The sequence below is a fragment of the Haplochromis burtoni genome, unplaced genomic scaffold (genome assembly GCF_018398535.1).
Source record: "Haplochromis burtoni strain Fernald_Lab_line unplaced genomic scaffold, NCSU_Asbu1 Contig_66, whole genome shotgun sequence".
NCBI classification, from domain to species: domain Eukaryota; kingdom Metazoa; phylum Chordata; class Actinopteri; order Cichliformes; family Cichlidae; genus Haplochromis; species Haplochromis burtoni.
The window spans coordinates 2,058,401-2,081,163 of record NW_024582427.1 but is presented as its reverse complement, the minus strand read 5'-3'; the positions used below and the strand labels follow the sequence as shown (position 1 = coordinate 2,081,163).

Sequence of the window (22,763 nt, the reverse complement as noted above, 5' to 3'; positions counted from 1 at the left end):
AGTTAACGTGAGTGTTCTCGGTGGTCAGGAACAAATGTAATCGCATGGCAGGATGCTGTAAAAGGACCAAACTTCAGCCAGGAGAACAACTGAGATAATCCATCCACAATACGAGGTTAGTCAGCTTAAATAAATGATTAGTGGTAATAAAAGCTGAGGGAGGTCAACAGTGATCACTGACTGTTTTAGGAGCTTTTTGAGATCAAATAGAAGAAAATACATAACATTAAACATGTTAACAACACAAAAGCCATATTAAACGCAGACTACTTTAGGCCCGGAAGTAGGATTCGTGGCGTCATCACTGAACAACCGGATAGCGAGGGACCACTGTATGCAATTTTAAGTGCAAATTTCAGAATTCGAAAAGCAGACAAAAAACAAAAAGGTGTCCTGAAAGTACGTCAGTAGATTCTGGATTTGAGTAAAAGTGTTACAAAAACAACATCTCACCAAGTTCATAATAAGCAACTTACTGTTTATTTATTGATACTTTTAGGTGACAGGTGAGTTATTTCTGGAGACTCAAACAGTCACTAACCTTCATCAGAAGACTCCAGTGTGCAAAAGTGACAAAATGCAGTTTTTAAAGGGCCATTGTCTGAAGTCAGTTAGCTGTAAACAGCAAGTCATGGCTTCGTGTCGTACTACTTTAAACGAACACTTATCATTGGGGAAGAATCTTTCATTGGTTTAAACTAGAGTTTGCATCCATTGAACTGTATGTGTTCCTTATAACAATAATAATAATAATAATAATAATAATAATAATATCATCATACAGTATATACAGAATACAAGATAAATCAACTGCAGTTAATGTTTATACATGCTTATATATTCCTGAAAAACAAATAATGAAAGCTTTATACATACAGTAAGGCAGAGAATATATACAGAACTAACCTAAAGGAAGTAGTATCAAACATGTGTCAAATACTGCAACAAAACAAAGAATTTAAAACATTTTGTAATATATACAAAAATACTTAGCAAATGCCCCTAGGAATATCTTAATAGAAAAAATAATAGGAATCTTGTCAGGAGGACATCACATTATATTTGAAACATGCACTTGCCGCAGGGGGTTTTCACTCCAGCGGTGGGCCACATGTCTACGTGTTTTCTCGTTTTTGGGGTAAATGTAAATCACTGAGAAAAAAGCAGTTCGTGGTGCAGGGGTACTTGGTCTACTGTGCTCATTGGTCCTCAATGGGTGGCCTTCCTCGGCGGGAGACCAACAGTACAGTCCATTAATCTCGTTTCGACTTCACGCTTGCCTCTTGCCACGCTCGCTACACTTTGGACTCACTCTCTAAATTGGCAATGTCCCCGTTCCTCTCGGTCTTCTCACTCTTCCCCTGCTCGTCCAGGTTGGTTTTGGTCTCCTGACCCTCCTGTTCAGACTCTGGCAGCCCCTGCTGGCTCAGCTTGCTAGCCAGCGACCAAGTTAGAGGCAAGCGGGCGCGGTTGGCCATATCAGCGAGCTCTTTGGCACTGCAGGTGGGTGTGTCAGTTTCGTAGATGTCGTGGAAGCTGTTGTAGTCCACCTCGTAGAAGCCGTCCTCCAGCGTCAGGACGGGCGTGAAGCGGTAGCCCCACTTGATCTCACTGCTGACGTAGGAGCTCCTTGCCTGGCAGGTCATACCTGGAGAGACAAAACAAGGAAAACCATTAGAAACTGTGGGACTCGTGTAGTCTTAGCAATCTTTAGTCAAAATGGGAGTCCTAGTCTATTGCAGTAATTTATCTTTGGCTGTAAGGCTCCAAAGAGCAGCAACAGACACAGAAAATCTAGCATTAAACGCATTGGTGGAGGTGGGTTGCAAAGCAGCTTGCAGAGGCAGCATCAACTTTATGTACGCTAAAGCAGCTTAAATAGCACACCCCATCAGAGAACTTTCAGTACGAGGTATAGAGCGTATGGACTGGTGTCATTGTCCTTTTGTACGACCCAATTTCTGCCAATTTTTAGCTGTTGGACAGCTTGTTCTAGAATATTTATACAGACGCAGTGACCTTAATCATCCCTCCACCACCATGCTTCATATTTGGTTTGAGTGTTTGTGCTGACATGTGGTGTCATCTGTCCAAAGGGCTGTTCAGTTGCGGTTTTGCAAACCTAAGCTGTGCTGCCATGTTCTTTTAGAGAGAAGAGGGTTCCTCCTGGTAACCCATCCAAACCAGCTATTTGTTGTTCAGTTTTTCCCAATCGTACTGTCACGAACTTTAACACTGAACGTGCTGACTGAGACCTGTAGAGTCCAAGATGGAGCTCTTGGGGTTTTTGCAGTTTCTCTGAGCACTGCATCGTCTGACCTTGGGTGAATCTGCTGGTATGGTCACTCCTGAAAAGATCTGGATGTTTCACACCAGTAAACTGCCAGAACACTTGCTCTTATAGAGGTTAACCAAGTAGATTTATATACATATATGTTTTTTTTGTTGTTGTTTTGTTTTACAGTTTTACAAATTGGCACCATTTAGTTTGCTGTAACAGCAACTATCACAAATAACTGGATTATTTAGACAGATTTAAAAAATGTGACAGTTCTCAGGCAACGTCGGCAGCTATAAGGAGCATCTTTTTTCTATAAACACTCAGCAGATTTATGGCAGGTTATTTGCGATAAACAGCAGGAATAATGATATCCTCGGAAAGTGTAAATTACTCAGGGAAAAGGTGTGATTTTTTTCCCTTCCCTCCCTCTGTCCACTGTCATCACTCCCAGGGTCCCGTGGGGGTCTTCACAGCTCAGAAGCAATAGTAGATTTATCCTGAAGCCTCCCTGAGGCTCCTGTCATCACCCTGCGTCACCATCCCCATCTGCCAGATGCTGCTCACACATTTTATCTTCCACAAACAACCCATTTGCTTCCCTTTGAATTGCTGCGATCAAGTGCATTTTAAGTGCTATAATTCCCTCTGCATTACAACTACAGTAACTAACTTTCTGTTATTTTCAAAGCTCCTGTCCCTTTCACCTTACATTTGCACCTATCTTTGAAAAATCGAAGCAAGAAGTGACAGCATATTCCAGTTTCCCGCTTTGTTGGGCAGAAGAATGATTTCTGAAAAATGGGCATTGGTGACATTTATTTTCTCCTGCTTGAGCTGTGCTAACGATGGTACTAGCAGGTAGAGTTGGATTTAAATGAGGCTTATCCCTCAACGTTCCCCTGGATGTACAGGCGTGTTGTTGTAATCTTTACAGCATCGTTACTGCAGGTGATTTAAACACACTTCCTCTATGGTTAGTTAACTGTAACCAGGAGTGGGTCCTAATCACTTTCCAGCAGCGTTTACTTGTGTTTTCATATTCATCAGTGAGCTCTTTGGCTCAGCTGTCTGCAGGAAACAGAGTCCTCAGTGAGCGTCCAGCAGCTGTTTCAAAACACGTCACGCAACGATTATGTAATTGGTTCTTTTTGTTTCATTGAGTCTGAGAGTGAGATAAATGATCGAACACCAGTTCAGAATTCAGGCATTTCAGCAACCATCTCATCTAACATGATGATGTGAAAATCGAGTGATTTTTGGGATGGTGACGCAAATCGTTGGTATCTCCCTTATGTCTCCTACTGCCCATCCAGATGTTTTGGTCATCCTGCTCTCGGCTGTGCAGCTGTGCTCTGCACAGGCCCTCATCTTTTTAAATCTAACTCTAACGCTTTACATCTGTCTTTATATACATCTCTGTTAGCGTTTCCTCATCCCGGGGACCTTCTTTAAGATAGACGATGATGATGTGTGTCTGAATTGAAAACATAGCGTAATTAAAAAGAGCTACATCAATTGTGTTGACTGCTGCGGCATGACTGAAAGGAAACTTAATTGGGACACATTTTAAAGTAGAGGTGGCACGATACCACTTTTTAATGTCCGATACCAATTCCGATATCATAAATTTGGATATCTGCCGATACTGAGATGAATCCGATATTTTGTAATCAATAAAACTGGTTTTTTTTTTTTATAAATATCTTGCTGCATTTTGTAAAAGTTCATAATCAAGTTTTAAAAAACAAGAGACTGAAGCTATTCTGTCATACCTGTATGCAAAAAATACACTGCACCCAAAACATTTTATAGTTCAGCAACACTGAACTATAAAATAATAACTTTAAATCTACACCATCCCCCCTATTCTGGTATTTTAAAGAGTACTTAGTGGAAATATTAAGCAACCTATCTAATAGGGTTGCCAACTCCCAGCAAAAATATTAGGGAACCACCCCCCACCCTCCACCTCATGATGCTTAATCGATGTAATCAACTTTAATTTAATGCAAGTGTAAGACAAATGCACAGAAATCAATTCTTTTTCTACAATAATTAAATAGATTCAACATCTTTCTTCAACAGAATTGCAGACTGCACAGATGGTACCTTCCCAAAGGAAAAAGTACTATAGCTTACTAGGGTATATATTAGACTTATTACTTACTATATACAATAATGGATTTCTATACATTTAATCAGATGACCACTTTTGTTGTAAGATTCAGATAATTATTTATTCAAAGTTTTTAAATGACATAACAAAGAAAAGTATTTCTTTGTGCCCCCCTCTCCCTGTTAATGCCCAACCTGGCCCCTCTGGCAAAACTTTGCTAGACCCGCCCCTGCACAGTTACCAGCCGTCAGCTACGTAAAAAAGGATCCTGGTGTTATTTGTCTCTCGGAAACAGTTCATAACTTCCCTTTAACTCACCCGTTCAGTAAGGACATCTCCTGGTTTCATCTTCATGTTTCACTCTCGCTACATATCCAAACGGATATCATGACCAGCAGCTTTTACAGCTGTGGCTCCAGCAAACCTCAGCTTATACTAGAAAGTAATATTAAATACATTCTAACAACAGCTTATCACGCTTAAACGTGCTGGTGTTGTTTATCCGCTGGTTTCCTCTTTCTAGCGCAAAGTTGGCGATAAACAATCAAGACGGGACTTGCAGCAGAAAAGCCGATCAGCTGATCATTGATCAGTTTCATGTTTGAAGTAATAACAGGAGAGGAAGGGGGAGTGAATGAGAGAAGTAGATGCAACTGCGCAGCAAAGACAGAATAACTCCAGCTTTGTGTCTATTTTTTAATTCTAGCTGAAGTACGGGACAAATCGCTTCCTTTTCACCTCAATATGGAACTCGATGGCCAGTCCAGCTGTGGCTTAATATATCAGTTGTTAAGCTTAACGTGGAAATACTATGCACACATTCAGGGATGAACTTACACACTTGCTTTATCACGTGACACATACTGCTCTGATATAATATGAGAAAAAACACTAATGCTGGACATATACAAAATTGTGTTGCACCTCCTGTTTGCATATGTGGTGTGATGAGGTTAATTAAACCTTAAACAATGTTGCAAAAACTAATTTTTGTGCACCACATAAAAGCAGACCACATGGAGACCAAAAGATGGCTAAATACCTCTGAAAAGCGATCTTGAAACCACTGACTATCCCCTGTCTTTAGCATTTTACTGGCTTTATAAAAGAGTTATCCGCATTAGTAAATGACGAGTGGCATGTGGAACAGGAAGTCTTGTCCCAGTTATCTCCTGCCACCCTAAAATTATCTGAGGCTGTCGTCAGGCTTACTGATGGGTTCCCAGATTGACCCTGTGGGAGACGTGTGCACCAACTTTCAGTGGAAATCCCTTCAAAATAAGATTCCTTACGGTTGTGCCAGAAGAAGAGTCAGTGAAACTTAAAAATGTTACAGTGACTTAAAAATGAATGTATTTCAAAGGACATTGTAGTACATTAAAGCTGCAGAGTGCAAAGCAGTATTTGATTCCCCTCCAGTGTCTTAAGGTAAGATGTGGTTCATTGTAGGTCAGCAAGCTCTGACTACAGGTGAGCTTTTGTACTGAAGTCCACTGCCTTCTATGTATTACAAATCCAGCAACAATACAGTAAATCCAAATAAACTTGAAGAGATGTTTTTTTGATAACCTTCTGAGATATATGAGAAGTTGTGGCCAGATACACTGGTGTTCTCTCAAGATGTGCCTTTAATGGCAGATCCAGCGTAATGGCAGCCAGTTCACTATTATCAGAAAAAAGCTGAAATTCTAACGGCAGATTTAAGTATTTTAACAATTATTATTCAAACATACATACTGAAATCCAGCACAGCTGGTGGCATTGGTCAGGCTGAGCACTGAAAACATGTTTGTAATCATTTTGTTAAAATTACAAAATTAACTGAGCACTACTCCAGAGATATGGTGAAGCAGTTCTCTGCAATAAATAAAGCATTAGAAAGTCATTGTGTGACATTAGATCCAATAAACAGCAATTACTGTACACCTTAACCTCTGAGATTTTGAATCTGATGACTCACCTGTGGCCTCCACCATCCCCTCGAGGATCACAACAATTTCCAGCTCCTCCTTGGACAGGTGGGCCTGTGAGATATCCCAGAAGGGGCTGTTTTGATTGATCTCATGGCAGATGATGAGTGGCGATACCAGGAAGAGCCTGTCATCTCCTGTGTTGTAACCCACGTTTATATCTGTCTGGTTCAAAGGGATGAACTCCCCCTCCTTGGTCTGCTTAGACTTGATAAGCTTGGCCCTGATTGAAGCCTCGACGATGTGCGAGTTTCGGAGGTCTCCAACTCTGAACATCAGGCACAGCCGACCATCTCTCATGGAGATGACCGCATTGGTGGAAAACACTAGTGTCTCAGCCCGTTTCTTGGGCTGTGAGATCTTAACAAACATGCAACCCACCATGAAGGCATTCACGATAGATCCCAGCACTGACTGAACTAAAAGCAGCACTATTCCCTCGGGGCATTTGTCCGTGATCACTCTGTATCCATAACCAATGGTGGTCTCTGTTTCAATGGAGAACAGAAACGCTGATACAAACCCGTTGAGGTTATTGACACACGGAGTCCACTGGTTGTCTGCTATATGGTCCAGATCACCCCGGAGGTAGGCAATAAGCCACCACATGAAGCCAAAGAAGAGCCATGTCACCGTGTACACCAACACAAAGATGAAGAGGTTAAACCTCCACTTGAGATCTACCAGTGTGGTAAAAATGTCTGTCAGATACCGGTACGTCTCTCGGACGTTTCCGTGATGGACGTTGCACTTCCCATCTTTCTGGACATACCGCTGAATCTTTTTCACCCGGTCGATTTCTGCCAGGTGTTTAGGCAGGTCCTCTCTGGCCTGCTTTGGCAACTTGGGCTTTCTGATTATTGGGCTCTCCACATCCTGCTCCATGGGGTTTCTCGGTGGATTCAAGCCTGCAAGAGGAAGAACACAGCAGTGATCATGAGTTAGCAAGTGCAGGAACTCTTAGATGATGGTGACACATCTAGACGGTTGTTCAGGATCTAACTTATTAATATTTCAATACAATCAATACGATGGGTACCTCATTTGGCGTTATTTTACTTTAGATGCAGTGTGGTGTTTTAGAGAATAATATTTGACAGACAAGGAAGTATAAAAACAAATCCACATTTGGAGCGTAAAAGAGCATACCACCTTGGTGTTTTGTAACCACATGTGATAAGTGAACTGCAACTATGACTATCAAACCACATGCTCAGACTGGATGGTCTAGATGGTCTGGATGGCTAACAACTTGTCAATCACATGTCATTAGTCTACAGCTACATAAACTAAAATATATCAAATCAAATGTTTATTTTTTTTTCCAAACAATCATTAATTAAGGAAAATATGCTGGTTATAAACTGAATGCATTCCAATCAAGAAATTTATCTGACCAGGTTGCATTAGCTTTAATGTTTCACAGTGTAAGTGTAACAAAATCACGCAGGAAATTTACATGTAAACAAATTACTTAAAGTCAGCATTTTGAGCATAAATAATTTGAGATGTATTTGTTTTTTCTTTTCAGAAAACACACATATAATATAACAAATATTTTACAGTTGTTTACGTTTGTAATTGGAACTTAAAATTTAAATATATTAGATCTGTCTAATTACGGTGAAAACAAGATAATATGAGCCTGCACAAGTCATTTTTTCACACTGGGTTTTTCACCAATCAGCCATCTCCAGTTGTTCAACCCTTCCCCCCTTCAGTTTCCTGGAGCTGCTACGACTCGCCCAAAACAACATCATCACCATAACAAATTGTACTTGACGTGGAGCAGTGGTGGGCTATTTTCACGGAGATGTCTGAATTAGTTTGAAAGCATAAACAATTGAAGAATTATGGTAAAAAGAAGAAAGCTCCTCTGGCTTGGTTGGCACAGAGGGTTAATTATTTTTTTCATTTGGACATGAATTATCCACACTGTCAAGAGTGTGGCTTTTAATGAAAATGCCACCCGAATAATACGATTCAGAAGTAGCTTTGGAAAACACGTCACTCAGCTCAGATTCATTATGGAAAACAATTACAACTAAGCAATAGTATATTGTTATTCCCAACGTTAAATGGCTTTCACTGCTGTGCGTACATCAGTGCTGAATTCATACTTTTTACTGCATTGGTTAGATTAGCAATTTAAATTTAATTCCACGGCGCCATCTGCAATAACAATGAAACCATTTGTGTGTGGAAATTAGCGCTCCTGATCGTATTTCCGTTGACCTCTGCCCACAAAGAAACTAACAACAAATTAAATTAATGCAAATCGACATTTTTGTAATGCATATTTTCTTCCGTCTCACTTCCCAGACTACTACAGATTGTACTAAACAACACATTAATCAACACTTGTTCTTGAGCTGCTATGCTGCCCCGATTAAAACCCACAAACTGAATTTAAATGTACATCTTCTGTCATAAATCTTACCCTTAAATGGCCTTCCCAACTGCATGTTTTCTTTATTGGCCTCTACTATAGTAGCTTTGCATGATTCATGGTTTAAAATGATCTTTATTTCTATTACTGGGCTTTGGGGCTTTAGCTCTTCTCCCTTTAATCACACGTTGCTCGCAAATAGAGGCAGCAAGTGCATTTGTGCATTGATGTGACCATATTAGGGATATCCCCAGAAAACATCATATAGAGCCAATAGAAGAAAGCAGTCTGATGTCTGAGCTTGTCTCACAGTTTGTTGAATGCAAGACCCAAAGAGCAGGCAGAAGTAACAAAAATGCACCTTTTATTAGGTTAAGTCCACAAGGGAAATAAACAGAAAAATCCAGAGTAGGAAGGTAACACAGATGCTTTGATAAACACTGAAGTGAAGGACTGGACTATTTAACCACATGGTAATGATCAAAGTGGAGGGAGCTGGGGAAATGAGTCACAGGTGGAGACATTGAGGACACTCAATGTCCTCATTGTCAAATCAGTCACAAAACACCTGACAAAATGAAACAGGTAATAAGAAGAGAACTAAACTAAGGAAACTCACTGAACATGGGAAACTGTGGCAGGTATAATAATAAACCAAATACAAAGACCTAACTCAAATATCAGACTCCAAAACGCTAAACTAGAACTTACACACTACGGAGGACTAACAAAAAAAGATAAATGTCTCAGTCACACTACAGTGAAAATAGGACAGAGTCATCCTTCAGACTAAATCGGTGGTTGCACTGAATTTTTCACGCTCAGAGACAGACTGAAAGTAGCTATGGTGATCTAACTGGACACCCAAAGGTCAAGCGTGCACCAACGCTCAACCTCAACCTGTGCAATCACATTCAGGGTGATTGTGCACATCACTGGGTGGAAGACAACCTGTCTCTGAACAACTCGGGTTTGACTTCTGCTGACAGTAAAAAAGTTGCAAATAATTGTTGTTGAATTTATAAATGCAGACAGATTGCCAACACGAGGCCAGAGAGGTTCAGTAAGTAACAGCCATACTCGATGAGTCAGTAAACACTGAGGCTGTTCTATAAATTCTCAACTGCAACTCTACCAAATTAGATGCGGCAGAAATGAAACACAACAAAACGCTACATCCAGTTTAGTCACAGTAATATAAGGGAGGCTCTTTATCGAGCCTCTCAAAGATCACGTCGAAGTCTACAGGTTGTCCGCTCTTTACATTCTCTCAGTTGAAGCTGCTTTTGTGAAAAAGGAAAATGTCTGGAAGGAGTGCTTACAGATGCATTTACAAATTAAACCAACTTAGTGTGGACAGTGTGAGTGGCAGCTACACAAACAAGGCACGCATGCAAATAATATCATAAACAATAGACCTCCTACTCTGCCATTGTTTAAAGCCTAGTGCGCAGATTCACCACCGCTAATAAACAGGCTCAGCGTGAATCCGTGCAGCTTCGGGTGCAGCTGAGGGAAAACGTGTCACCGCCTACGCTGCCAACAGCAAACTACGCTTTGTCACAGTAACTCATCCAGTGCAGAGCAAGTGTGTAACACCGAATTCAGGTTGTAATTCAGCTCCGTGGGTGCTGAGGAGCTCCCCGGCAGCCACGAGGAAGCCATACTGCGAAGTGAGATTGAGAGCCATCACCCAAACTCACTTCGTATCCTGACAGCCCTTTTAAGACGGCACTTTTAGCTCAGGTTGGAGATTTAACTTAGTTTCCCAACAAAGCATTGTGTACAGTGGAGTATTCTGTGTGTGCTGTACTGTTGTGCCAAAGAGGCTTGGACAGGAAAACTCATGCATGTACAAAATACTCATACATAAGTTTTTAAGCAACACTTTTAAAGTTGGGCACTTGTTGGGATTTTTCAGTCATTGCAACAGGATAGTACAGAGAAGACAGGCATTAAATAGCCTCTGCATTAGTCTTATGGCAGTGGGTCACGTAGTCAACCCAGTGAGCTACACCAGAGACCATCCAGTCTCTTTTTTAACTAAAAGCTTGGAAAACTGTGTGTACGTGACATGAGAGTTGTCAAATGACATCAGAAAAACTGAAACACTCTTTTTAGAAAATGAGGAATTTGTGCAGCTGCTGCAATATTGCTATTATAAAATAGTTACACCATTTGGATCATGACATTTCCGGCTTTCAAGCGATGTAAAAATAAGGTGATGCTATTTAACCTCCGCTATTCATAGCTTTTTAGCCCTGCCACTTCTTCTTTTGTCTTCCACTTGTCCAGTTTCTTCAAAAGTTTTAAGAACAAACCGCACACCATGCTGAGATATGCCACCGTTTGGAAATCATCTTCTTGGTGCAAAAATTGAATTTTATGTCTGTCAAACTGTTACTTTTGGCATTTTTCAGAGATTCAACTAAAGAAACACTAAGTAACAAAACACCTAAAGATACCATAAACTCAACACTGGTTCATCCCTTAAGTTAGTTGTCTTTTTTATGCTTGAATGATTCATAGGTCAGCATTAAATGGCTTACGAAACAATAACACAAAAAAAATATTCTTCTGAGTGAAAAAGGAGCCAATGTCCAAAGACAAACGTTGGACCTTCAGGAAACCTGGAGAAATAAGGAGTGGCTCAAGACTGAAGCATGAAGAATAGATTCAACAAAATCTAACTGAGACTTTGGAGTATATTTTTAAATAAAGCATCAATATGGAAATTCAGATAACATAGGGTCACATAGGGAGACCTCACAAGGTTAAATTAGAGCAGAAGAATTATCACTCGGTTCATGTCAGGACCTCTGAGGATTAGGAGAAAAAAGGGGGTCTATAGCCTGAGTCATTTTGTTTGACAGACATTATTAAGATATTAATGTCATTATTCACTCTACCGTGGGTCATGCTCTCGATATCGAATCTCTTAAAGATCCCTGATCTGCTTCCTGCAGCCTACACATGTTGTATGATCTCTGAGTATGAACGCTAAAAAAAGAGCAGAATAAAAGGCTCGCATGAGACTCAGGTGTCCAAAAAGCTCCGCTGGCTCGAGTTTGACGTCATTGTTATGAAATGCACAACTGTCAGAAAAACATGCCCACATTGACAAAAATAAATAAATTGAGCTCTGAGGACAATTTGGAACCAGTTCTCAACTGAACTGGTTCTTTAATCCACACTGTGGTTGCACAAAATTAACTCGGGGAGTTATAAAGTTGGTCCTGCAAGGTTAAACTTCGCATAAAAATAGAACTTTTAAAGACACAGAAATGAAAGAGTTGCTTTGTTATTTAATTTGCTCGCTCTGAAGGTGGAGTTTAGTTAGGAGGAGTGATTCTGTCAATGTTATTGAACTGCCCTCATCTAGCCTATAATTTAAGGCCCAATCATTTAATTATTTTACACTAGTTTGAAATTCTTTTCTGGTGGTTTATGGTAAATATTGTGATATAAAATCCATCCATCCAGTTTCAGGTCATGGGAGAGCTCGAGCTTATGCCAGGCAGAGCAAATCCTGGAAAGCTCGCCATCCTATCACAGGGCCCTTGAAATAGCCATGGCAATTAAAATTATATCATCCCAATTTTTTGTACTTCCTTGAGGCTGTGCATATTGTGTTTTTATAGATGTAAAACAAATTGTGTGAAAAAAGGTTGACTGCTTGGCCAGAGAGTGGTCTATAATATGATATCCAGGACAAATGTTGAAATCGGGCCTCATCATCATCCTTTCGGACAGAGCTGCAGATAAGAACCGACACTAATTGCATTTGGTAAAAAAAAAAAGAAAAGAAAAAGAAAATAGGAAAAAAATAACCTTGAGTCAGATTTAAGGAAGGCTGCACTCTGTAAACCCCTCAGCCTCTTAAACTTCCTGAACCTGACCTCTCCTCCTTAAAGGTCCCTGCTGCGCCCTCCTGTCCGTTTTTGTTCTGCGTGTGGTGCTGAAAACTGAACACAGCGGGGTTTGTTGTGTGATCCCTCTGATAAGTGTGTCACATTAGGAGTTTCTCCCCCCGACCTCCCACACCTCCCACCCCTCCGCCCGAGCCCGAGCCTGCGCCTCGGACTGTCCTGAGATCAGCATTGATTTCCTTTACTCCGCACATACGATCCTAAGCCACCACCATCAGCGTTCCTACCACTGGAACAAATGGCTGTGCTGAAGCCGTTCTGCTCTCCATTCACGGGGGAATATTATGAGCTTGAGCAGCACTGGTTTCCATGGCAACGCACAGCTCAGTCTACCAAAGTGCTCACAATATAGCAGGAATGTACTGGATGAGGCCACGGCGTTGGATAACATTTGTCTGTTTCATCTCGTTTCAGCGGGGCCCGAAGGAAGAACAATGTGCTGCATGTGCTTTGTGCACAGAGCTCCCATTCATGTGACATCTGTTTTTTTATTCTAATGCTGAATATCTGTGAATAAATATCTGATAACACCGGCTTATTAAGAGGATGTTTGGCACAGAAAACAATAAAACCCAAGATAATGAAATAAAAGTTTAGTGCTGCCAAGTCTCACGGGATGAATTTTATCTCATTTGTGTAATCAATAAGTAAATATTGATAACAAATTACAGCAGCTGTTATCACTATACTGCTACTCGGCCCCTCAGCTCAGTGGAGCTTTTCAGCATCTTTGAGTTTTTGGTTTCATAACCCACCACTTTACCACTTTTGATTCTCATGGCTCTTATAGTCTCCAAGTAGCTGCTTTAAATATCTCTAGACAAATGATGACTTAAATAGCTATTACATACATATTAAATATACATATTACATAATATACATATTAAAAACTGAGTGGTGATGGTGCAGGAAACTCTGACAAAGGAATGCTTTTTTGGTGAAGTTCACTGGTTCCAGAAAGGCTTTGTGGTTATTATCTGTATAACAGCTGAGAGAGAGAGAGAGAGAGAGCTGGCACACACGAAGCAATCTCTGTAAACAAATATCTGCTTATGAACATTCAGAATCTGTGATTACGGGAAGCGGTTTTTAGTAACAGAAACTTTCTGGTTCTCAGGCGTAGTGTCTGGATGCTGCTGACCAATCATGCTTGAGCGGGCTTTTGCAGCATGCAGGTAAACAGACGGCGTGGAGAACAAAAAAGGGGTTAAATTTTCCAAAAAGGAAAAAGCTGCTGCTTTTAGGGATCACCATAGCGGGTCATCGACCTCCATCTCACCCCAGCATCCTCCCCTGTCACACCAACCCTCTTCACTACAACCATTAACCTCCTCACAGGTTTTCCTCTTTTCCTTCTTTCTTCTTCAAGGCCTCCTCTGCACATATCCAAAACACCTCAGCCTCTCCTGTCTATTTTTTATATTCCTTCTGTCACAAATCACCCTGAGACTCATCTCCGCCTGCTCCACCCTGCCTGCACTCTCCTCATCTTTACCTATCTTGTACACCGTCCCTTGCTTTAAACCTTCACTACCTCTTCTCCTTGCAGCTTCCCTGTTACACCTGCCTGCCTCTCCTTCACACACGTGTGCTCTCTTGCTTCTACTTTCATCTCTCTTCACTACAGAGCATACCTCCACCTCTGCAGCCTTTCTTCCACCTGCTCCCTGCTCTCACTAGAGTATCATCTGCAAACATCATAGTCCACCGTGACCTCATTGGTCATCCCGTCCATCAAGACTGCAAAGAAGAAGGAGATCTGACAGCAAATACATTTTCTACAGTTATTTATAAATGAATCAATGACTGGTGCATGAACCAATAAGCTGCTATGTAGATATTAAGACTGAAAGACTCCAAATACTGTCTGTTGCCCAGAAAGGCTAAGTCAAGACAAGCTGATGGGCTCACAGCTGGAAAAGGAAGCAAACTACGTGCCAAAAACTGCAGTTCCTCAAGTGGCCACTTGAGCGTTCAGTGTGCTTCAAATATGTTCCCGTGTTAAAATGTTAAAATTTCACAACATTAAAAAGCATGTTTACAGCCTCTGTGGATAGTTCCATCCAACATAAATACACTGACGGGGGAACATTTATGTGTGCGTCCTCATCAGCCTGCAGATTTGAGCTGATTATTAATGAATTATTTGTGTTTTATTGAACTCTAGGATTTTAAGCTTCAAAGCAGGAAGTCTGTTCCTCTCGTCAGAGTTATTATAGCTTTGAATTTTCTAATTAGTTTTTATTTTTATTTAATTTTGACTTCTTGTTCTCAATTCATTTTAGTTTGGGTAAGTTTTTTTTATTTTAAAATGTTTCGTTTTTATTAGTTTCAGTGTTAGTTTTAGTCTTTATTTTATTAATATCTAAAATATTATCTTCTATGTCATCAGTAATATTTAGGAAAATCAACACAGGTATTACACACGCAGTCTTGTAGACAAAGTCTCAGTAAACATGTAACAATTTTTACCAAACTGACACATACTTAATGTTTGTCAATATTTAATATTTCGTCTCTATTTTTATTTTATTTTACTTCATTTTCAGTTAGTGTTAGTTGTAATTTTTATTTTATTTTATTTATAATATACTAAAATTTTGGGGGGGGAGGGGTTTAATTTAGTTTTAGTTAACTATAATAACATTACCCTTCGTATACACTGTGCCACCCCCTCCCTCGAGGATAGTTCATCCAAATAAGGCTTCAGTCAATACAGACTGGTTGGTGACCCCCAGATGACCTCCGGTTGCCAGGAAAAATGTGTTCTTCGGTTGGTTGGAGACTGGTTACTGACATTTGCTACATGGCATCACTCACAAAGACTGTGCTGCACCAAAGACCTCATCCTGATCGCTTTCATTACTGGCAGATTTCGGTCGTGGTCGCTGGTTTGGATGGTTTATGTCTCAGTTTTCACAGTCTCACCATCTCTTCATGAGTAGTTTGCAGACAATGCAAACTATGGGCAACCACTCACAAACTGGTTGGAGAACCCTTATTTTGAAGACTGCTGGTTTTACAGGTGGTTTCAAACTGGTCTCTGGGCCCCTGTCCTATTTGAACCTTAATATGGTGAACCTTTGGTTGTAGGCCGTCTATCTGTACACCCACAGATTTTCAGTTAAACATTAGGCTACACGTGAAATTAACAAGCCCATCTATATAAACCGTATATGGCCTCATGAGGCCTAAAGGTAGATAAAGATGACTTTTATAGGAAAGCATCCCCCAAAACAGCTCATCCCACCAGATCCCGCTCATGAAGCTACAAACGGTGCTAAACTGAAACACTGGAGGATATTACACACAAGATGGTCCGTTTCACAGATGGTTACACAAGTGCAACGATGCTGAACATCGTTTGTTGGCCTGCAGCAGGATGCATGTAGACGTGCTGTGTAGGATGAACATCGACTGATGACATGCGTGAACACAACAGCAGCAGCAGACAATCGTGTCATTGGTGCTTCAGCTTCTTTCTGTGCCTTTGCCGTTTGGGGGTGATTGTTGACCAGGTAGCAACATCCAGATGTGGCTAAAATCCGGCAGAAGCCGCATGGGGACTCCAGCTATTTTTAGCCACACAAACAGCTGAGGACAGGCACTATAGACGTCACATGCAAATAATTTTCACATCCTAGCACAGATTTGATCTGGATCTAACCTTGTGTGTTTTAAGTGAGCTGACTCTTTCACAGGAAATGTGTGGGCCTGGTCAGTAAGAATGTTCAGGTATATCAATTTAAGGTTATTCATCAAGTCTGCATTAATCACCAGAAGTCATTTGTAAAGGCTAATGGGTTTGTTCATTATTGATAAATTGACTTTTGTGAGGGCATCACCACGTGGGCTGAACTCTGGGTGTCAGTCACAGTTTTTTTAAGGATCTTTATTAATGGGTTATGAAATCCGCAAAGCCTTTAGTAATCTTAAAGTAAGCAAGTTTTGAAACACATTTTAAAAAATGTGTAAATGTCAAAAGCTCCCTCAGGCTTTGAAGCTCATCTGTGCAAATATTCATGTGCACATTTTGATCATCGTTGATATGCAGCCACCCAGAAGTCTAGGCTTGGCGTCTGTGTGTGTTTTTCTGGGTATTACGTCGCTTTGATGTTCAGTTTTAATAGTAGAGTGTGCGTAGTATTTTTTTTCCGGCCCTCGGTTGTGATTTTATGTATTAATTTTGGGTTACACACCATGCATGTGTTCATTAAAACCTGACATCCTTTAAAGATGGGCCAAAAAACACCTTTCATGTTTGAGCAAACGTGTTCATGCTCACATCATCTTTGTTCTCATAAAGAATGTAAGACTGGTTTTCTGCAGGGTTTCTGCACACAACAACAGAACTAGACTTTTTTTTAGATTTTTAAAATGTTTCAAGCATTAATTTTTCACCTTTCTGAGCTATTTCGTTTCATCTATGTTGTTTTTTTTAATAGAAATTTCCAAATTGTTAGGGTTAACTAAACATATTTCAATTGCATTTTATGCTTTATTAATCAGTTTTACATTTGTTCAGCATCAAGCCATCCACGACTGTACAAGTTCCATGTTGGCAGCATGTTACCACAGTTCCCAGAAGGAAGCAGCCTTTTGGGAACTGTGGTAAGAAGGTATTAAGCAATCTGGCCATCGCTTAATATCTTCATTTAACCTGTGCAGCTTGAGAAAAGAATTTTAGTGCAAGAGTAATTCTTAAACCTGTATTTTACTGTTAAATCAACTTCTCTAAGTAATGACTTTTGTTAAAGTGCAATAATTTTAAAAACAGTAATCGCATTAAAATTGCTAACTGAGTTTCTAGAGGCAGGACACGACAGCTACTGGGCAACAAAAAGCTAAATGAGAGAGTTTTACTGTAAACAGCTTTTGTTATTGTCAGTATTTTCAGTGTTTCTCCATCAAAAATGAAAAAACGAAAAAACAAAACACAGACACCCATCGTAAACTTTATGCCAGCAGCAAAATGCTTTCAGCCTCTGATGGCAGCAAAGCAGCAAAAATGTGAAGCTATGCTGAAAAACATTGATAATATAACATTATTACTTTATGAACCTCTAGTCATTTCTTCTTCTCTTCCTCTGTCAACCAGCTGAGGCAGTATGCTACAACTCTCTGAGCCTGGCTCTGCTGGAGGTCTCTTCTTGTTAAAGATGGAGTTCTTCCTCCCCACTCTCACAGCAGAGGTCATTGATCGCTGGGGTTCTCCCTCTAATATTATACAGGCTGCTGTTGTAAACAAAAAACAACTTATTACCTTCTTTAACATGTTACCTAAGGCCACTTATAACTGGGTTTATAGTGCAACCTTTGGATGCTTGTTCCACCTACACACTGCTGCAGACCTGCACTCTCCAACAGCAGCAGCCTCCTCCACCACAACAGCATCTTCTTCTATAGCACTTAGAAAAAAACTGCTCAGGAAAGATAAGCCAAGCTTATGGCCTGGTCTCCAAACTCTCGAATTCCTCCTCCAGGCCTCAGCACAGGACATGAAATAGTCAGGAAAAAACAGTCATGGGCAGGAAGTATATGTCCATGTCTGCAGCATATGTTGTGTCCAGGCTCTTCAAAGGCAACGCACCAAGAAACAACTTGGCAACTATATTTTAACCCAAATTGCAACATATATAAGTAGCCAAGTAGCTTCTTATGATTGGAAATGCTTTTAAAAAAACACAACTGAAGTGAGGAAATCTAAATGACTTCCATCAGTTTCAGAATGTGGACTTTTTCACCCTTTAAAAGGAGAAAATACTGATTTTGAGCACATTGACAGAAAAGCAGCACACGTGCCAAAAGAAACTAAATAATAGAATAACAGTTGTGACTGTTTTAGAAACTGCTGTGAGACTGAGGTGGATTCTAATATGATGTTACTTTGGATCAAGCTCTGAGGCCTCAGCCATCAGGACCCACAGGATCTGCTGCCAACGTCCTGATGCCAGCCACCACAGGACAGAGGGTCAGAGCTGCTTTGGCAGCAACAAGGGGAGAAGGGGTCTGCATGTTATTAGTCCGGTGGATTGGTCTACGCCACAAGAACAAGAATATTGTTACTAATGACCTGATTTCTGATATTTTGACATGTCTAGCCAGGGTGGTAGTCCAGGGAAGGAAAATGAGCCTCAAACAAAAAACATACATTTTATGCAGACAAATGCAAAGTGACTATCAACAGAACAGGATTGAGTTAATATCAACTGAGACACAGTATCAGCAGGAAAACAAGCACAGAGTGAATGCTGCTGAATCGTGTTACCAGCACAAAATCGGCGTTACTCCAGAGGAGGACCACAGAGTGGAGACTGGCAGGAGCCTCAGGTAACCGACTTAAATGAGCAACACAGAAGAAAATGTTTTTTTAAAGGAGGCTGGGATCCAATGTACTCACTGTCTATTGGATCAAACTATTTATACTATGCTATTTCATAAGGAAAAATCACTGCAGTTGGAAACTGTGAGTCAGATTTACACCTGAACAGATTTTAATGGCAAATATCTTCATAAAAAGAAAGAAAGAAGAAAGAAATCTTCATAAATTCTACATTTTAAGGCTTTAAAATGAAAGTGGTCAAGGAATTACCGGTTTCATTAACTGCTTGAGATTACAGCCGTCAGATTTATAACCCTAAAGGACTTCAGTGGACAATAAATTCCCATTCACGTTATATTTTATAACAGAAAAAGAAAACAGGCTGTAGAAGTTGCCAAATCATGTCTCTCTTCTTCTCTTTTACATTGTGCAGGGTACAGTCCAATAACTAAAGTGCAGACTGCCCTAAAAAGCTTTATTATGTGGTGTCGCCTAATGGTTTTTGTCTGTTGTGGTTGTGTTGCTGCATATTTGTTTGCTGCTTGTGCAGAATTATTAATGTTTCTCGGACCACCCGATTAAATGACTTATAAATAATTAATTACACCACTCCATTTGAGTTAATTATACCCCGGCAGAGCCTGCTTTTCACTGCATTTCTTTTCTTTTTCTGGAAAAACCTCCAGCACATCCCAGTTTGCCCAGTTTATAACCCCTACAGCACATTTCTAAAGCACGACTGAAAGGAAATGAACCATTTCTGGACTTCGTGCTTGCTTTTGCACCATCAAATGTTTCTGGACACACATCTTAACCTGGCTGCCTTATGAAATTAAGTTAATGAATGAATGAATGAATGAATGAATTAGAAGGGGCTGTGTCACGACCTGAGGTTATTCAAGTGTGAGGAGCTGTTAGTTTATAATTTATTTTTATCATCATTACAGTTCATTTCAGTTTTATATGCGAGTATAATTTCTGTTTAGGGGAAGTTTCAACCTTTATTTAAAAACTTTTATATGTATTAAAGAAAAACACGAGTGGGCTGGTTAAGGGGAGGGGGAGGTTTAGCTTCACCTGTAATCCAGGGAAAAGTGAAGTGAATATAACAGCAGGGGTTTTTATTACGACCTGGCTAAATGATTTCGAGAGCAAACCAAGCAGGAGATATTTCCCCCGCTGTCACGGGTGTGGGGGTGTGTAGGTGATCGCGATTATAACAGCAATAATAATGATAATAATGATCATGACGATGGCCTCCTGTCGTTGCTTCATTTGCTGCCTTTATGTGCTGCAGTGTGGCTCGTTTATTAGCCTTATCTGTGTCCTGTGGTGACGTGAGGCCTGCAGGCGCTCACAGCCTGCAACATTTTCTTCAACACCTTCCAGTTTCTTCCATCCGAGCGGCTGCTTTCCTCTCCTTATCATGTCAGCGCACAAAACAGCCGCCGGGAGCTTCCTCAGTCAGCTTCCACCATCTGAGATGCGCCTTTCCCCCTTATCTCTCTCTCCCTCTGTGTGTCTGTCTTTCTCTTATGCTGATTATTATTGTCTTAATTAATCTCTGATATGCACTGTTATGTAACTATCCACCCCCACTGCCCTCCTCCCCCCCTTCCATATAAAACACATGATTACATTTAACAAGCCGATCATCAGCATCGCCGCAAGGAGCCGCGCAGGAAGGAGAGGCTCTTACCTTGTGCAGCAGATCAGCGATCACTCCCCGGCTCATTTTAAGCCGTTTCGTTCCCATGAAAAATCTCCGCTGAGGCTGCTGGTCTCTGATTACCGGGACGCTGTTGCGAAGACCGAGTGAAGAGGAGCCACTAATTCCCCCTTTCCTCCATCCCCTATCCGTTTAAAAACCATCGGCCGTCAGCCTCCACCCCTCTCAGCTGGGAGAGAGACATAGGTGGGCAGTGAGGGAGAGAGAGGGAGAGAGCGAGAGAGGAAGAGGAAGGTTGAGGAAAAAGAGAGAAAGAGTAAGCAGAGAGAGAGAGAGGGAGGAGAAGGAGGGGGACTGGAAATATGGGAGGTGATACAACACAGTGCGGATACACAGTGCATGGAAACATCAGGAGAAATAAGCAATATATCAGTAAAACAATGCAAAATTAATGCAGAAGCCTTTCTGACATCATTGTTAGACTCGTGAACGAGGTCGCTTTAAATTTCTCAGCAGTTCGTTTGCCAATAATTCAATAAACTTGAAAAAATAAAAGAGGCATCATTACAGGAGCTGCAGTATTTTGGTCAAATAAAAAGGACGTCATTATAGGACATAAGCTATACCGTACATACACTTGGCCACTTTATTAGCTGGACCTTGCTGATACCGGGTTGGATTCCCTTTTGTCTCCAGAATTGCTTAAATTCTTCGCAGTTTACATTCAACGAGACGCTGGAAGAAGAGAGATTTTGGTCCATGTTGACATGATAGCATCACACAGTTACTGCACAACAATGATATCAATCTTATGTTCCACCACATCCCAAAGACGGTCTATTGGACTGAGACCTGATGACTGTGGAGGTCGTTTGAGTGCAGCGAATTCACTGTCATGTTGAAGGAACCAGTTTAAGGTGACATGGCACGTTATCCTGCTGAAAGCAGCAATCAGAAGATGCTACACTGAAGCCACAAAGGGATGAACAGGGTCAGCAACAATATTTAGGTGGGCCAAGGAGCGCCAGTAAAATATCCCAACACCATTATATCGCCAACAGCCTGAAACACTGATACAAGGCCAGATGGATCCATGTTCTCATGTTGGTTATGCCAAATTCTGGCATTTCATCCTAGCTGCTTACATAGATACTTACCCTACATGTGAATATCACAGCAGAAATCAAGACTCATCAGACCAGGCAACTTTTTTCCAGTCTTCTATCGTCGAATGCTGGAAACCCGTGTGAATTGCTGGGCTATATCATAAATAAATGCTCAGTTTGAGGCAACAAGGACTAACAATCCTCTATATATTAAATGAACATATAGTAAGAGGAAAAATGTAAATATATTTTGCTAGCATGTTGATTTTGTTATTTTTACACTCGGGATGTATGCCTCGGTGCTCTCCATGGTGCTGAACCTGGATCCTCTGGGTCTCTACTCGCATTGCTGGAAAAATCCAGGCAATAACTCACCATTGCTGGCAGGATTGAGCTGACTTGCTGAAGTAGCATCCAGTAGTTTAAGGCGCTTGCCCTCATTCCACTCATCCTGGACATCAATGTCGTGGTAATTTTGGGCTGTTAATGATTTCTGCAGCATAAAAAGGATTTGTTTGACATCACTGGACTGACAAATACTCAGATTAATGAGAAAGTCCAAGGAACTCTGAAGATCTAAGAAGCATAATTGAAGTTATAATTATATAAATTTACCTGTATATACCTATATATTTGACATGTCACCATATTGCCAAGGTCTGGAAAAAGACCAAAACTGTCACTGTCCACTGTGATGGACTGAGAGGCCAAGCCAAATGCCTTCTGCAGAAAAGTTTTATGGTCAGATGAGACAAAGACTGAGCTATTTGGTCACAGTGACAAGAGGTATGTTTGGAGGAGAGGTGAGGCTTTCAAACATAAGAACACTGTACAAACTGTCAAGCATGGTGGTGTAAACTTCTGAACACAGCTGCGTAAGAACATTAAAAATGTTATTCGCTCTTTTATAAATACAATATTTTATTTAACTTTATTCCTACAAATCTTCACCACAGAATGGTCAATAAAACAGGAACAAAG

General features: G+C 40.7%; 1 protein-coding gene across 2 annotated transcripts; it reads right to left on the bottom strand.

Annotated features, from left to right (window-relative positions):
- Window positions 1-289: 289 nt before the first annotated feature.
- kcnj6 (potassium inwardly rectifying channel subfamily J member 6) lies at window positions 290-21,154 on the bottom strand. Of its 2 annotated transcripts, XM_005923149.3 has the most exons (3): window positions 20,707-21,154; window positions 6,358-7,275; window positions 292-1,648 (listed from the first exon to the last, which is right to left on the bottom strand). In XM_005923149.3, the coding sequence occupies exons 2-3, from the start codon at window positions 7,250-7,252 to the stop codon at window positions 1,296-1,298; spliced, it is 1,248 nt and encodes a 415-aa protein (XP_005923211.1). In that variant the 5' UTR covers window positions 7,253-7,275; window positions 20,707-21,154; the 3' UTR covers window positions 292-1,295. The 2 variants fall into 2 exon arrangements, with proteins under 2 accessions (XP_042077358.1, XP_005923211.1); XM_042221424.1 differs by lacking the exon at window positions 20,707-21,154 and having other exon boundaries at window positions 290-1,648; window positions 6,358-7,271.
- Window positions 21,155-22,763: the final 1,609 nt, after the last annotated feature.

Excerpts from the sequence above, each read along its gene's own strand:
- kcnj6 (XM_005923149.3), bottom strand. The coding sequence starts at position 7,252 with ATGGAGCAGGATGTGGAGAGCCCAATAATCAGAAAGCCCAAGTTGCCA. Across the intron at positions 1,649-6,357 it reads GGGGATGGTGGAGGCCACAG|GTATGACCTGCCAGGCAAGG; the intron begins GTGAGTCATCAG and ends TTGTCTCTCCAG.